This window comes from Phoenix dactylifera, chromosome 2 (assembly GCF_051530095.1).
Source record: "Phoenix dactylifera cultivar Ajwa chromosome 2, Ajwa_hap1_PhDact_Kaust_v1.1, whole genome shotgun sequence".
NCBI classification, from domain to species: Eukaryota; Viridiplantae; Streptophyta; class Magnoliopsida; order Arecales; family Arecaceae; genus Phoenix; species Phoenix dactylifera.
Genome location: NC_143191.1, coordinates 48,823,677 through 48,836,926, shown reverse-complemented (window position 1 = coordinate 48,836,926; position 13,250 = coordinate 48,823,677). Strand labels below are relative to the sequence as shown.

General features: G+C 37.2%; 1 protein-coding gene across 3 annotated transcripts in view; it reads left to right on the top strand.

The window, feature by feature from the left end:
* LOC103721249 (Protein kinase superfamily protein) overlaps positions 1-13,250 on the top strand; it is a 30,856-nt gene that overhangs the window by 16,690 nt on the left and 916 nt on the right. For 2 of the 3 annotated variants that reach the window (XM_088716743.2, XM_088716744.2), the window contains exons 14-18: positions 3,269-3,320; positions 3,459-3,515; positions 5,195-5,350; positions 11,861-11,938; positions 12,191-12,267. In XM_088716743.2, coding sequence (XP_088572869.1) covers positions 3,269-3,320; positions 3,459-3,515; positions 5,195-5,350; positions 11,861-11,938; positions 12,191-12,267 — 420 coding nt within the window. Of the gene's footprint in view, positions 1-3,268; positions 3,321-3,458; positions 3,516-5,194; positions 5,351-11,860; positions 11,939-12,190; positions 12,724-13,250 lie in introns of those variants that run through there. The other variant, XM_008811373.6, reaches the window with a different exon arrangement.

Genomic DNA, 13,250 nt, shown 5'->3' with positions numbered 1-13,250 from the left:
AAGTATTAAATTTGAATCTAAATATGCTGCTTCTGACCCAAGAAGAATATCCACTATCCTGCACACACATTTTCGAAGAATTATATTCTTGTGAAATTGAATCATACCATAAGTTTTTGTCTGCAACTTCTAATAAGGAAGATTAGTTATTCTTGTTCAATCACATTGTTAAGACTTTTTTTTACACCTCAAAAGCAGACAAGCTGTAGTCCAAGGTTAAAACAAACAATTGCAGTTTCCAACAATCAGACATAAAAAAAAAATAAAATTGATAAGAAAAAAAAAACAACTAAAAGACAAGGCCAGATTGTTCTTCTGCCAGTTTGAGAGCAACCTTATGACCGGGAGAATCCTTTATCAAATCTACCTTATCCAACAGTTTCCTCACAGTTTACTAATATTTCCTATTCCAACATTTTTTTCTAAAAGATTTATGATGATTATTCATGGGGGGCTTACATTAAATGGGGTCTTATTGTGCAGACTGAAATCAAGGTTAACTTACACAGATAGAACATATATCAACTCCAATTAGAACTTGCTTGATATGGTATTACCTGAAGGAAGTGGGGCAGATAGGGGATTGGATTTTGAATACAAGAGCAAGGAAGGAGCACTTTTAGAAGATGATTATTGGAAAATCATGTAAAAGCTGCCTTTTAAACAACCTTGGGAATAAGTTTGAATGGCACAAAAACGAAATAGAGCACAAAATTAAGTCTCAAGTTATTTGGATGGGACCATGTAAGAACAGCTAGTGTAAGCTTAACAAATCAGGAATATCTGATTAGGTGAGGATCCTAGAATAAGGCCAAGTAAAGATATGGCTATGGCTGTCGTTGCATATATATCCCTTAATTTTGCAGTCATTGTACCAAAAATATTGTCTCAGTGAAGCGAAGAGATTTAAATATGACAGTGGTTGGGTCTATTAATGGGAGAATGTCCTCAGTATGTTTCTCAGTTTTTATTTCATATATAGACGGGTGCCTTAATAGAAACTTCTATAGCTTTAAAAGTGAATTGTGCTTCTTGGCTACTAAGTTGAATCTACCGTGCTGCTAACATAGCCACATATTAATATAATGTCAGTATAATCCTTCTATGTTGTCTACTATTATTTTATATTGAAATGTTAAACTTCCACATTACACACCTAACTCACTGAATTTTATTTGCAATCCCTGTTTATGTCTGGATTAAACTAGGATAATCATCTAAGCAAGTTCTAATCAACAATTCAAAGGATAGAACGTACTAATACTACTAGTTTTCAAATGAATTTTTGGATGTAATAGTGATATGAATTGCATCTTCGAACGAACCACATTAGGAGCGAAAGTGTACCAGATAATATCCGTCAGGATCCATTTTTGTATATGACTTTATTTGGATATGGATGCGAATATGAGCATCCGACTAATATTCTTTTTCGTGTCCATATCCACCAAAAAAAAATGGATATAGACATGAATTGACATCTATCTGAACCGTATGCAAATTACTAGTTCTGTTTGTAATTCTATTAAATCTTATGACTTATGAATTAATGGAAACAAGGGACCATATTAACATGTTATTGACTTAATTTACCTTTCATTGAGTAATATCTTTGATTTGGTGATCATAACAATCCGACTTACTTATATTTATATTAGCACTTTCAGTATTCAATTCATATCTATACCCATTTAACATAATTATGGGTACCATTAATCTGTATCAGTATTCATATTCGCCAAAAAAAAAAGATATGGATATTGATATGATGATATCTGATCTGTATCCGATCCGTTTTCAGCCCTAAACCACATTCATCCTTCATCTCTAGCACTATTTTTAACCCCCAATACAGCTATTTTCTATGGATTGCTTTGGGGGAAGGATCAAATATTTTCTCTTTAGAAACCTACTCTTGTAAATGATTTATTGTTGTTTTGGCAACTTGTTGATTTCCTACAAATGGTCTTGCTTTTAGGTCCCATTTAAATTACCCAAGGAAAAACAACCCCTTGGAGAATTTTTCAATGCCCTTTATTTGAAGAACACTCAAGTATTATGTATATTTGGTTATTAACTGATATACTAACTCCAATATGCCAATATGCTTGTAATGCTTACTGGCGAACTTTTAGTTATTGCATGTAAGATGGGAATTCGCTGCTAGATAAATGCATGCATGCATGTGTATATTGGGGGAGATAGTGAGAAGTAGAGGCTTGGGCAGCACGTTTCTCATCATTTCATTGGTAGTAGTGTTAAAATTGTTTGGCCATATGTGGGCATCAAGGTTGGTACCTAATTTAGCTTGTAAATAGGCCCATGTCCAATATCCGGTCAATTTACAATGACAACCTTCTTGCAGACAAACTTTGTTGTCCACTAATAGCCATCAAGTTGTTAAGCCCTTTAGCAAAGATTTAATAAGAAGTGTATAGTCAACTCCACACACAGAGAGAGACAGAGGGACTGGTTCCATTAGATTATTGAATTAGTCTTTCGAGCATTAGCAAACAAGAGCATAAGTATAATTTCATACATTAGTTATATTAAGTTTTTTCTCCATATAACCACTCTCATTACAGACTAGTTGCATATAAAGATCCCTCTTTTAAATATTCGCAGATCAAGATGCTATTATTCTAGAATTTTCCCAATAAGATTCCAATTTAATATTTCATTAGATGTAATGAATAAGTTAGTGCTTTTCTCGTTTCTCCTTTCACTTGGTTCTTTGGGACTTCAAGTTAATGAGTTACACCACCCCTCAACTCTGGAATCTTTGAATTCAACATAGAATCAAGATGTTAATTCTTAAAATGATTCTAGCAGAGAACTCGAATTTGATGTTGACTGTTGAGAAGCTGGATTGGCTTATTAGATAATAGCTCCAAGGGGATGAGTGAGGGATGCGATAGGAAAAGAATTACTAAATATTCCACTATGGCTGATGGAAAGTTGAGGTCCTACTGGGAAATCTCTTGGAAAAGAAATTGATTTGCAGATTTAAAAAAAGGTCTTTATATGCATTTGATCTATAAAGAGAGGGGTTATATGCAAATCCCATATCTTATGTGTCGTTATCCAGAAATAAAAGATAGACAAGAAAAAAAAAATCATTTCATCGAACATGTCATTTGCCTCAAAGTACTTTACCTTTAATTAGGACCTTCTAATTGTTAGACATGGTAAGGATGTATGAATATTGTTTTCTTAGGGGATATTGATTGAATAACTAACTGTAATTTGTCCATTCCATTTTCTGCAGGTTACTTGTTCAAGATCCAGATTTGCGGCTTGGTGCTAATGGGGCATCAGAGGTTGTACCTGATATATGTGTACTTGTATTTTTTTCAAAGAACTCCTATTAACTCCCCTTCCTTTAGAAACTCGAGAGCATTGAATTTGTATTGATTTTGCAATCTTTCCTTTTTTTAATGGTTGAATTCAATTTACAGGTAAAAGCTCATCCTTTCTTCAAGGAGATTAACTGGGACAATTTTTCCTCACAAAAGGTATGCATGAATAGTTCTTTGAGATGAATGTCAAACAGATTTTATGCATCAGAAGTAGATTTATTTAGTTTGTGTCCCAATGATTTTAATATATAGTATATAGGTTCATATTTAACTGTGCAAATGTAGTGCACTACCATTTGGTTGCTAAAAAATTAGTGCTTCATTAACTTGGCTGAAAGTATGAAGGAAAAAAATCAGACTGACTATTAATTTGACTTAACAAATTAAATGGAACTTTCTTATTAGAAACTGCAAGCAAAAATAGCAGACTATCATTCATCTGTTTGAAGAGATTTCGGGTGAAAAGGACGAATAGAATTAATAAAGATGGATCTTGCATGAATGAATCATCATGTTTTTAGAGGGCCATGTCCAAAGAGTCAGAAGCAATGTTTTAAGTTTTGGTTGAAACCAATGTATTTTGACAATAAATGATTGGCTTTAGCCGATGCCTTCTGAAATTGGCTGAATTTTTTGGTTTTGTCAGTTTTGGTTGGTTTCAGCTGGTTTTGGCCCATATCAACATTTTTGGCCAATGCAGCATTTTCAGTCACATACGAAAAATTCAGCTGCAATTGACCAAAACTTTTTCTTTTTGTTTAAGAAGTAAATATTTTTGATGTTTCCTTTGTTATCTTTTTCTTTGATTTTTTTTTACTAATTAGAAATATTATATGTTGGCAATTTTTATTTCCGAGCTTAGCTGTTTACTCTTCTTTTTTTTTCTCAGAAATAAATAAAATATTAAAAAAATAATGAAATATTTTTTTTTCTTTCTTGGATAGACTATTAAAATGAAATAGAACATGATATGCTTAGATGTTCTTTTCCTTGTTTAGATGGGTTGATAACTGACATAGAATGATATATGCCTAGATGAGTATTTTCATGCTTAGATGGACTATTACTTTTATCCTCTTGTGCTACTGAATAAGCATATTTAATTAAGTCTATACTCTTATAAATTTGTCTGGTTAAATAGTGTTTGATTGGGTGATATTTGATATTTATACTCAATAGATTAGTACACTATTGAGTGATTTTTTGCGGACCAACCTTATCTACCCTAGTTGGGTAATGGATTGGGTTCGGATTGCAAATCATCAACTGAAATAAACCAGGTTGGGTTGGTCTCATGCTTGCCCTGGTCCCAACTTGGCCTATTTGCAGCCCTACCAAGTATAGTGTTGGGCATTTGACTCCCACCATCAATTCTTTTGTAGACTTGCCTGATTTATATAATGAAAATGTAAATGCACGTGCTCATGTTTTCTATTTATAATTTCAAGGGCTTGTTTTCTCATACATGAGCTCACTACTTTGATGGCTCAATTGGATTTTAAGCTACATGGAAGAAATGTAAATATTTGTGCCATATGCTTTTAGAAATGCACTAGGTGTTTGGTTGTCTTTGTTGATACTTCTATTAAGATGGTCGGTTTGATAAGCCTTGTCTTTAATTCTCCTAGCAGTTATGCCTGCACTTCAATTGCTATTCCACTTCTAAGATATTAAATGTTATGAGTTACTAATTATATTGTGCACCATAGGGTACTCTTGGTGTGTCTTGATTTGTTTTTTTTTTTTTTTTTGTATATAAGAAAGAATAGTATGCTCAAATCTTATACTCATTTTCTTCTTACTATGATCTCATAGCTACCGATTATCATCTGTAGGCTGCCTTCATTCCAAATCCTGATAGTGCAGATGATACAAGCTATTTCATGTCACGATATTCGCAAAATTCTTGCCTGATTCCAGTCAACAGAGACTCCAGTGATTGCACCTCTGGTGAAACTATGTCTAGCCCAGAAACTGGCCCTGAAACAAATGTAAGTATGCCTCTTCAGCTCAATTTTAAACAAAATCTGATAATTTGTGTTAGTCATGACATCTTTTGTAATTTACTTAGATTGATTAACTATTTGGAGATAAGTACTTTTTTCCAATGTTTCTTAAAATTAGATATTGATTAGAGAATAGTCTCTGATGTTACCATGTTATCCTTTTCTTTTACAACATTTGTAATACTTGTGATTTGTGAAGTGATGATAAACTTGTGATTCCTCAATCTGCTTTTGTCCTTGCAGCGCAAACTGAAATTCTGGTTCCTTGAACAATATATAGACAAACCACCAAACCTATTATGTTTATTTCCAATCGGCTGATTCCTTCCTCTTTGCTCCTTTTGAATCTTGACCCTTTTCTCACTATTTCCATCACGCTGAACTTTCCTCTTTTTTAAGACTATAACGTAAATCTAAGATCTCCTGCTTGTCAGGGTTAACTCTTGCTTATAGTGAGGATGGCCACACTACCTTAAATTGCTCTCCTACATTCAAGCCCAATGGCTGCTACTTCCAATGTTGGTCTCTATTGTCTACTTGATTGGAAAGCTTCAAGAACTAGAACTCTTGAAGTACTACTATACAGGAGAGGTTAAGCATATTGATGAAAGCTATTTAATTTTACTGCTTGCAACAGTTACCAATAGTTTGGTTTAATTAGTTCAACGAGGTATATTTGAAATGTTTAGTTATTCATTGCATATAACTCAAATTAGTACCACTAGATTAGTAGTTTGACAAGTGTACTTCTAGTCATTCTGGTCTTCCAAGAAAGTTCAGCACTAAGCCTGTGTCTTTTTTACACCAGTCATCTATGAACTTACTATTAATAATCAGGAGTGCATACTAAGGTGTGAACCACTTGTAGATGATATATACTGATGATTCATTCTTTGATTTGTTAGTGGTTCATTGGATGAGGACAAGATTGAATGCTAGTCCAAATAAATAGAGGGAAGCCTTAGAGACTAAGGGCTTAAAAAAGATTAAAACGAAAACAAGGTATATAGAATGCAATTTCAGCAAAGACATAAATCAAGATGAGGCCCCAATTAGAATTGATGGACAAAGAGATAAAGCTAGTGATTTAGTTTCATTAAATTGGATCTATTATAGGAAAGAATGGCGAAATGTATGAAGATAGTAGGTATTAGAACTAGAATTGGATGGGTGAAGTGGAGAGGTGTTTGGAGTGTCATTATTTTTAATTGATACCTGGTTATTTAAGTGAAAAATTAAATCAAACAACAACAAGATTAGCGTAGTTGTAAAACCAAGAACTTTTTGAGATAAAGAGTTCAAGAAAATGAGTTGATTGTAAAAAAATTAAAATGTTGAGATGGATGAAGACTAAGATAGCTAGAAATAAGTGTATTTGAGGGGTTGTTGAAGTTTCACCAGTTTATGATGAAGTAGTAAAGAACCAATTAACATATAACATGCATACAATAAAGACATGAGGAGGCTCCAATAAGAAGAGGTACTCAAATTTTTGTCAAATGATATACGAAGAGGAGACAAAGGGATGCAATTTAGTTCGCATTATCCTAGCTTGCTCAGGAAAGCTAAGGACCTATACCAAGGTGACATGTATCTTAGGAGGGAAAAGATCTTTTATGAGAAACCACCAATGCAGTTGAATGGGCTCATGGTGAACCCATGTTCACTTCTCCACCTCGCCTTCTCCAATGTCTTCTCCATCCAACCCCTTCCCCTTGGATCAGCGATAATGATAGGGGAGGGTAGATTAGGTGGTGGTTTGTGCGCCACTCATAGCATCTGTCTTCATTTCCCTAGGTCTATGCTCCAGTGCACACCCCTCTGCTCCATTCATTTAGTATGCCCTCTGTTCCATTGGCAATTTCTTTGCAAACTTCTAGCGACTACCATCATCTCTCCAGCGGAGCTGACCCATCACCTTGATCAAAGACGAGCGTCAGTATAGATGTACACCATTTTAATTTTATCTTTAGTTTGACGCTGGGAGGGATTTAACAACCACCCTCTCTCCGATCAGCGTTGCTAATCCTAAGGAGAGGGGATTGATAGAGGAAGATGATGCGGAAAAAGAAAATGCTTTAAAGCAACTATGGTTTCGTTGCAAGCTAGTTCAGCCAAGATGGATCGATTTTTTCAAGAAATGCTTTACGGCAAGCGGGGTTCCGACCCTCATTTACTCCACCTTCCCCGGTCATCATTGCTGATCTGATAGAGAGGGGTTGGATGGAGGATGAAGTGGAGGATGAGAGGCAAAACTTGGGTTCAGTGTGAGTTGGTTCAACTAAGTTGATGGTCTCTCATAAAAGAGCTTGTCCTTCCTAGACATTGTGTCATCGTAGTAATAGGTCTATCTTTCGTCCAAATGGACAATATAGACTAAACCATGTCCACGATGGAAATTTAAAGGAATATGGGTAGAAGTTGTGAGATTTGGGGATATGGTTTAAATATTATGATCATGGTTAAAGTCTCAGTCAAGGTCCGCCGTACCGGTACCGGTCGGCGTACCGGTGGCGGGCCGGACAGGTACGGTACCGGTCCGGTCCGGTACGTACCGGCCGGTATCGGTACAGTACCGGCCGGTACTGCGAGCGAAAAACCACAGCGCCTCGTGCTGTGGTTCATAAAAAAAAAAATCGTACCGGTGCGAACCGGCCGGTACCGACCGGTACGGGCTCCGTACCGGCCGGTTCGCACAAGAAAACCGGAGATACTGGTTTTCTTGTGGTTCCGGTACCGGTCTAGGACCGGACCGATACGTACCGGCCGGTACGGGCCGGTACGGCATTCCATGGTCTCAGTTAATAAGATAGTGGTCAAAGGTGATAATACATAATCTATATCGAGAAGAGTATGGACAAAGTTTTGTTGTAACAGATATACTTCCTGAGTTTTTAACTTACGAATTTTCAAAGTCAATCCAAGATGGGAAGGGGCTTTTTGATTAAATATCTTGGTGCTAACAAGCATTATGAAGAGATTGATCATGTTGATTGCCCTAATCATTTTTTATTCATATTTGGTATTCTTGTTTTTATCATTATATCACACCTTATTTTATTGGTGACCAATCATAGCAGAAGGATGCCCATTGTGATTTTCTTTTCTTTTTTTTCATATGATTTATGCCAATTTATCCATCTTCATTTCAGCTTAATATTCATATCTACGACATGGTTTATTATCATTAGTGTACCATACATGTTTATTAACACAAGTTACACAACCATATAAAAACCTTAGTGCTTTATCCCATGTATTCAAGTTCGACTTCATGGATCAGAAAATGATCTATTAATGCTAATTTAACTTGTATCATTGGAAACACATCCCAAAATCAATGTTGTGTAATTTTGGTCTAGTATTTTGTTTAGGATATAAAACACTTGCCATGAGTCTTGAAAGAGCAGTGGTTGTAGAAGCTAACATGCCTTATTAATTATTGTTGAAATTTGTGCAAGCCCTTGATGTTCTCCCAGACTTGGAAAGGATCTATATATGATTAGATCAAATGCAAGGTTTAGTACGAGGAATTGTTTGCATCTTATGGAATGTATAATCAACCAAAAGGCCAAAGTGGAAGACTTAGTAGCAATATCTTTCATCAAAAGGAATAATTCCTCAGAAAGATAAATATCGAAAAAGGAACAATTTCAAATGCAAGATTTCCTTAAATTAGGCAAACTCACAGTTGTTGATGTATGCAAAGCAAAAATAGAATTAAATGAATGTACAAAACGACTTGTATATGGGCCCAATTTATATGCTAATGAGAGATGAGACAAATATACCATATACAAGCATCCTAAATTTTAATAGATAGAAGGTACTAGCTTATCAAGTTGTTAAGTCTTCGGTAGCTGTATCAAATGACCTAGGAGGATCTGGAGCATGTCAGGGAGGGCTAGGGAGGGCTAGAGTCATAGCTAGTGATCTTCAGGCTTTAGTGGATTCGGGGCCAGCTCGCTGTCTGGAGGGGTGTTGGATTTGGCGGCTATGGATCCACCCACGGGTGGCCTTTTTCTTGTGGAGAGTGGTATGGGGCATCCTACCGACCAGAGGGACCTGGCTTGGAGAGGGGTTCGGATCTCCGTTGATTGTGGGGGGTGCCCGAGGGAGGAGACCATCGGCCATGTTCTGTTCACATCCCGCGGGCGCTTCAGGGTTGGGGCCTTATTTTGACTCACTGACACTTTCACTTCCACAGAGACATTCCTGAGTCAGTTGAGGGACTCAAGACAGAGACCTGGATGGGCACAGAGGGCAGTTGTGTCGGCTTACGTGGCATACCACATATGGCTGGACAGGAATGCAAGGATATACGAGGGCAGAAGATTCTATCCGAGATCAGTGGTAGATAGAGCACTTGCAAATGCAGCTGAGCTGGCGAGTGCTGCAGCTGAGATTCTACCTGGGGATGACAGAGACATCTGGGGCCCTCCTTTGGCTCTTGCAACGACCAGGCATGCGATGGTACCCATGATATCCTGGGAGCCCCCAACCTCTGATTTTCTCAAAGTGAACTTTGACGGTAGCATTTCAGAGAGCGGCAGTAGATGTGTTGTGGGCTTTGTGATCAGAGACCACGACCTTCGGATGATTGCGGCAGGGGAACGGTGCATATTTAATGAGTCGATCCCAGTGGCGGAGTTGTGCGCGGCGTGCGAGGGCCTCATTCATGCTAGAGTGCACCTAGGGGTTCGGTAGATACTCTTGGAGGGTGATTCGGCTATAGTGATTGACTGGATCAGGAGTGGGCGTACTAGGCTAGATCTACATCCTTTCGTCTGGGATGTATGCCACCTTCTGGAGGGTCTCGACTCATTTGGGGTCACACATGTACATCGGAAGGCGAACAGTGCGGCTGACTAGGTCGCCTCCTTTGCAGCACATCATACCGGAGCCTTTTTATGGGAGGGCACTATCCCCATTCCATAGAGCTTAGCCCACGTTTTGTACTGTGATTGTTCGAGGCGTACTCATACTCTGTAGTGAGATGCCGGTTTACCAAAAAAAAAATGACCTAGGATCAAATCCTGCCTTCGCTAGGATTTGGAAGGTTACAGATATTTAGGGGAGGTGGACAATCTTCTCGTTGTATATCCCATTGCCTACAGCTCCTCTCTATTCAGAAGAAAATAATTTAATATAATAAATTTATTTTACATATGATGTCAATTTGTGTTTGCATTAGGGTGAGTCAACTTGGGCTGGGTTCAGGTCAAGTCAAGCCTGGTTCGGGTCTAATAAACTCTCAACCTATAGTTGACCCATTTATAATCATGGCAGAAATGTGAAGCAATACTCAGCCGATTTATTTTACATAATCCATAACCACCCACCAATTCATTTATGTTTTCTCTTGTCGTTCGTACATATGACTAAAAAATAAAACAAAACATGGTATGCAAAGATCACTGATGACAAAATCGAATTTAACCTCCAATATATCATCACAATCACAAATAAACCTAGAAATTTAGGATATATATCAGTTATAAATTAATTAATAAAAAAATGAGATAAAATGCAACCCCTTCTCGAAACCCTGTTGCTTGTCCTAGCCATTGCTTTGTATAACCTTTTCTTTGGTGAACCAAACTACATGAGAAAATTAGAAAACTACCGAGTATGTTGGGTTTGGGAGCTGCACCCTCAGTTTCAGGGAGCTAATCCTGACAATTGTTATTGGAATGATTTTGGGATGACGGGTCACAGACCCAGCTTTACAATGAACCCACCCAAACCCATGTATTCTGGGTGCTTCAGGTGGGTTGGTTGGTGCAGTTCAGATTTTGCTACTTCTAGTTTGCATTGAAAAATGAGGAAATGTGCTGTTCGTATTTTCAGTTATTTAAAAAGTGTTAGCTAAAGTATGAGATGCTTTAAGCTTTATGTGATTCTTGTTCTTGGAAATATTATATAGAAAAGAAATCATCTGACTCTGGAAACTCTACTCAGAAATGTTTTAAAGAGCTCTCTCAAAGTCTTCCTAGCCATAGGAATATGTCACTTAGTAGTAAAAGTTAAGCATGTCTTAAATGAAATAAAATGTGTTGCAATTATCACTGTTGAGCATATCAAAATTGGTTATTCACTGATGCATCTCGTGTATCTCAAAGAGTGTTAAGTTTATGCTTCCAATTCATGGCAGTAGTTGGTAGAGCGTGGTACTGGTGCAAACAAAATATGCGACACACAATTTTTGGTAATCAAACTATGAGATAGGACCTGAGGATAGTCTCATCAATTTTTAGGTTCTCTGTCATCTTTACTATCAGCATTTCAACTTCTAAATTTGGTAACATGCTGACAGTCAGGTTGGCTTTTATTTGTTTTTGTCCAGATGCAACTTCAGGATCCTGTTTTATTTGTTTCAATTATTACCTGATACCAATGTGCTTTCTTTCGTCCTTTCCTGAAAATTGCTGTAACTTGAAAGTGTATAACTAACAGGCTCTCTCTCTTTCTACCCTTCTGTTCTCTCATGTTCAGATGGACGAATATGGCGAACTAAAGGAGTTTGACTCCCAAACTTCTCTGGATCTTTCTTCAATCAATTTCTCTTTCAAGGTAAACCCATTTCCTGCATTGTAGAATTCCATTTTGATTGCATGTCCGACATCAACTGCACTTCAGATTTTATCGTTTTAGCATGCAAGATTTTCACAAATTAGTCGCTGATATTCTTAATCAAGGAAATCAAATAAGTGGTTACAAATACTTGTCCTTGATTGGTTTTTTAATTTTTCACTGCTCTCTGCATCATTGCAAACTATCATAAGCTTCTGCCTTAAACCAGTGACATGGTATGTTCTATTGCAGAATCTATCACAATTGGCATCCATGAATTATGATGTCCTCTTACAAAGTGGAAAAACAAAATGTTCATCCCCCCAAAGGTATCCCCGCTCCTAGTTTTAAACATAGGTGTGAAGTGGCCATGTTTTGATGGCGTACTAGTTTCTACTCTTCATATGGGCCAAGTTTCACTGTGCATATTAACATTTTTGATAGTTCGGAATGGAACGGTAAATATCGCTAGCGCTTCGAGCTGATCATGGGCTGGACCTCGGGCCTAAACTCTATTTATTTTTAATCAGGCTTTAGGCGAGGCCTATGCAAAATTTGATATTGTTTATGCCCAAGCCCGGCCCATGATCAGCTATGCTAGCGCTATGCGTGGTAGTTTGAGGAGCACGCTCACTGGAAATCCATTTTTAGAAAATGTACAGGAAGCACGAATAGCCAGAATGTTTTGTGCTTTTTTTTTTCTTTTGATTTTTGAGAAATAATCTACATTGGTGATAGATTTTTGTAAAAAAGAGAGGAAAGAAATATTAAAAATCAATTGTTCATCTTCTTCCCTTTTTTTTTTTTTTCTTGTGTGCTGGGCTGGGTGTATTTGTGGTCCTGTGGATGAGATGAACCTTCTGCAAGAGTCTAGTTGGATAGCACACGACGGTGGTATTTGCCTGAAGCTTTGCCAAGCCGCATGCCGTGTGCGTCAGATGGTGGCCAACCACGGTATTACCAAGCCGCGCTGAAAACATTCTGGAATTGTGCAGACCAGCATCTACATGGAACTGATTTACTTAGGTTCTGTTTAGCAACACTTCTACTTTTTCTATTTTATCAAATAAAAAAATATATTTTTTAGAAAAATTAAAGTATAAATATTACTTGATGTAATCAATTATTTTTATTTTGTAAATATAAAAGGAAATAAAAAATGCTCCGGGTGGTGATGGTCGGATGGTTGCGTAATGGTGGTAATGATAGTCAAAGTAGTGGTGGCGGTGGTGGTGGTTGACGCTAATAATAGAAGTGGCGGTAATAGTGATGGTGATAGTGGTGGTGGTGGTGGTAGTGATGGTGGTAGCGG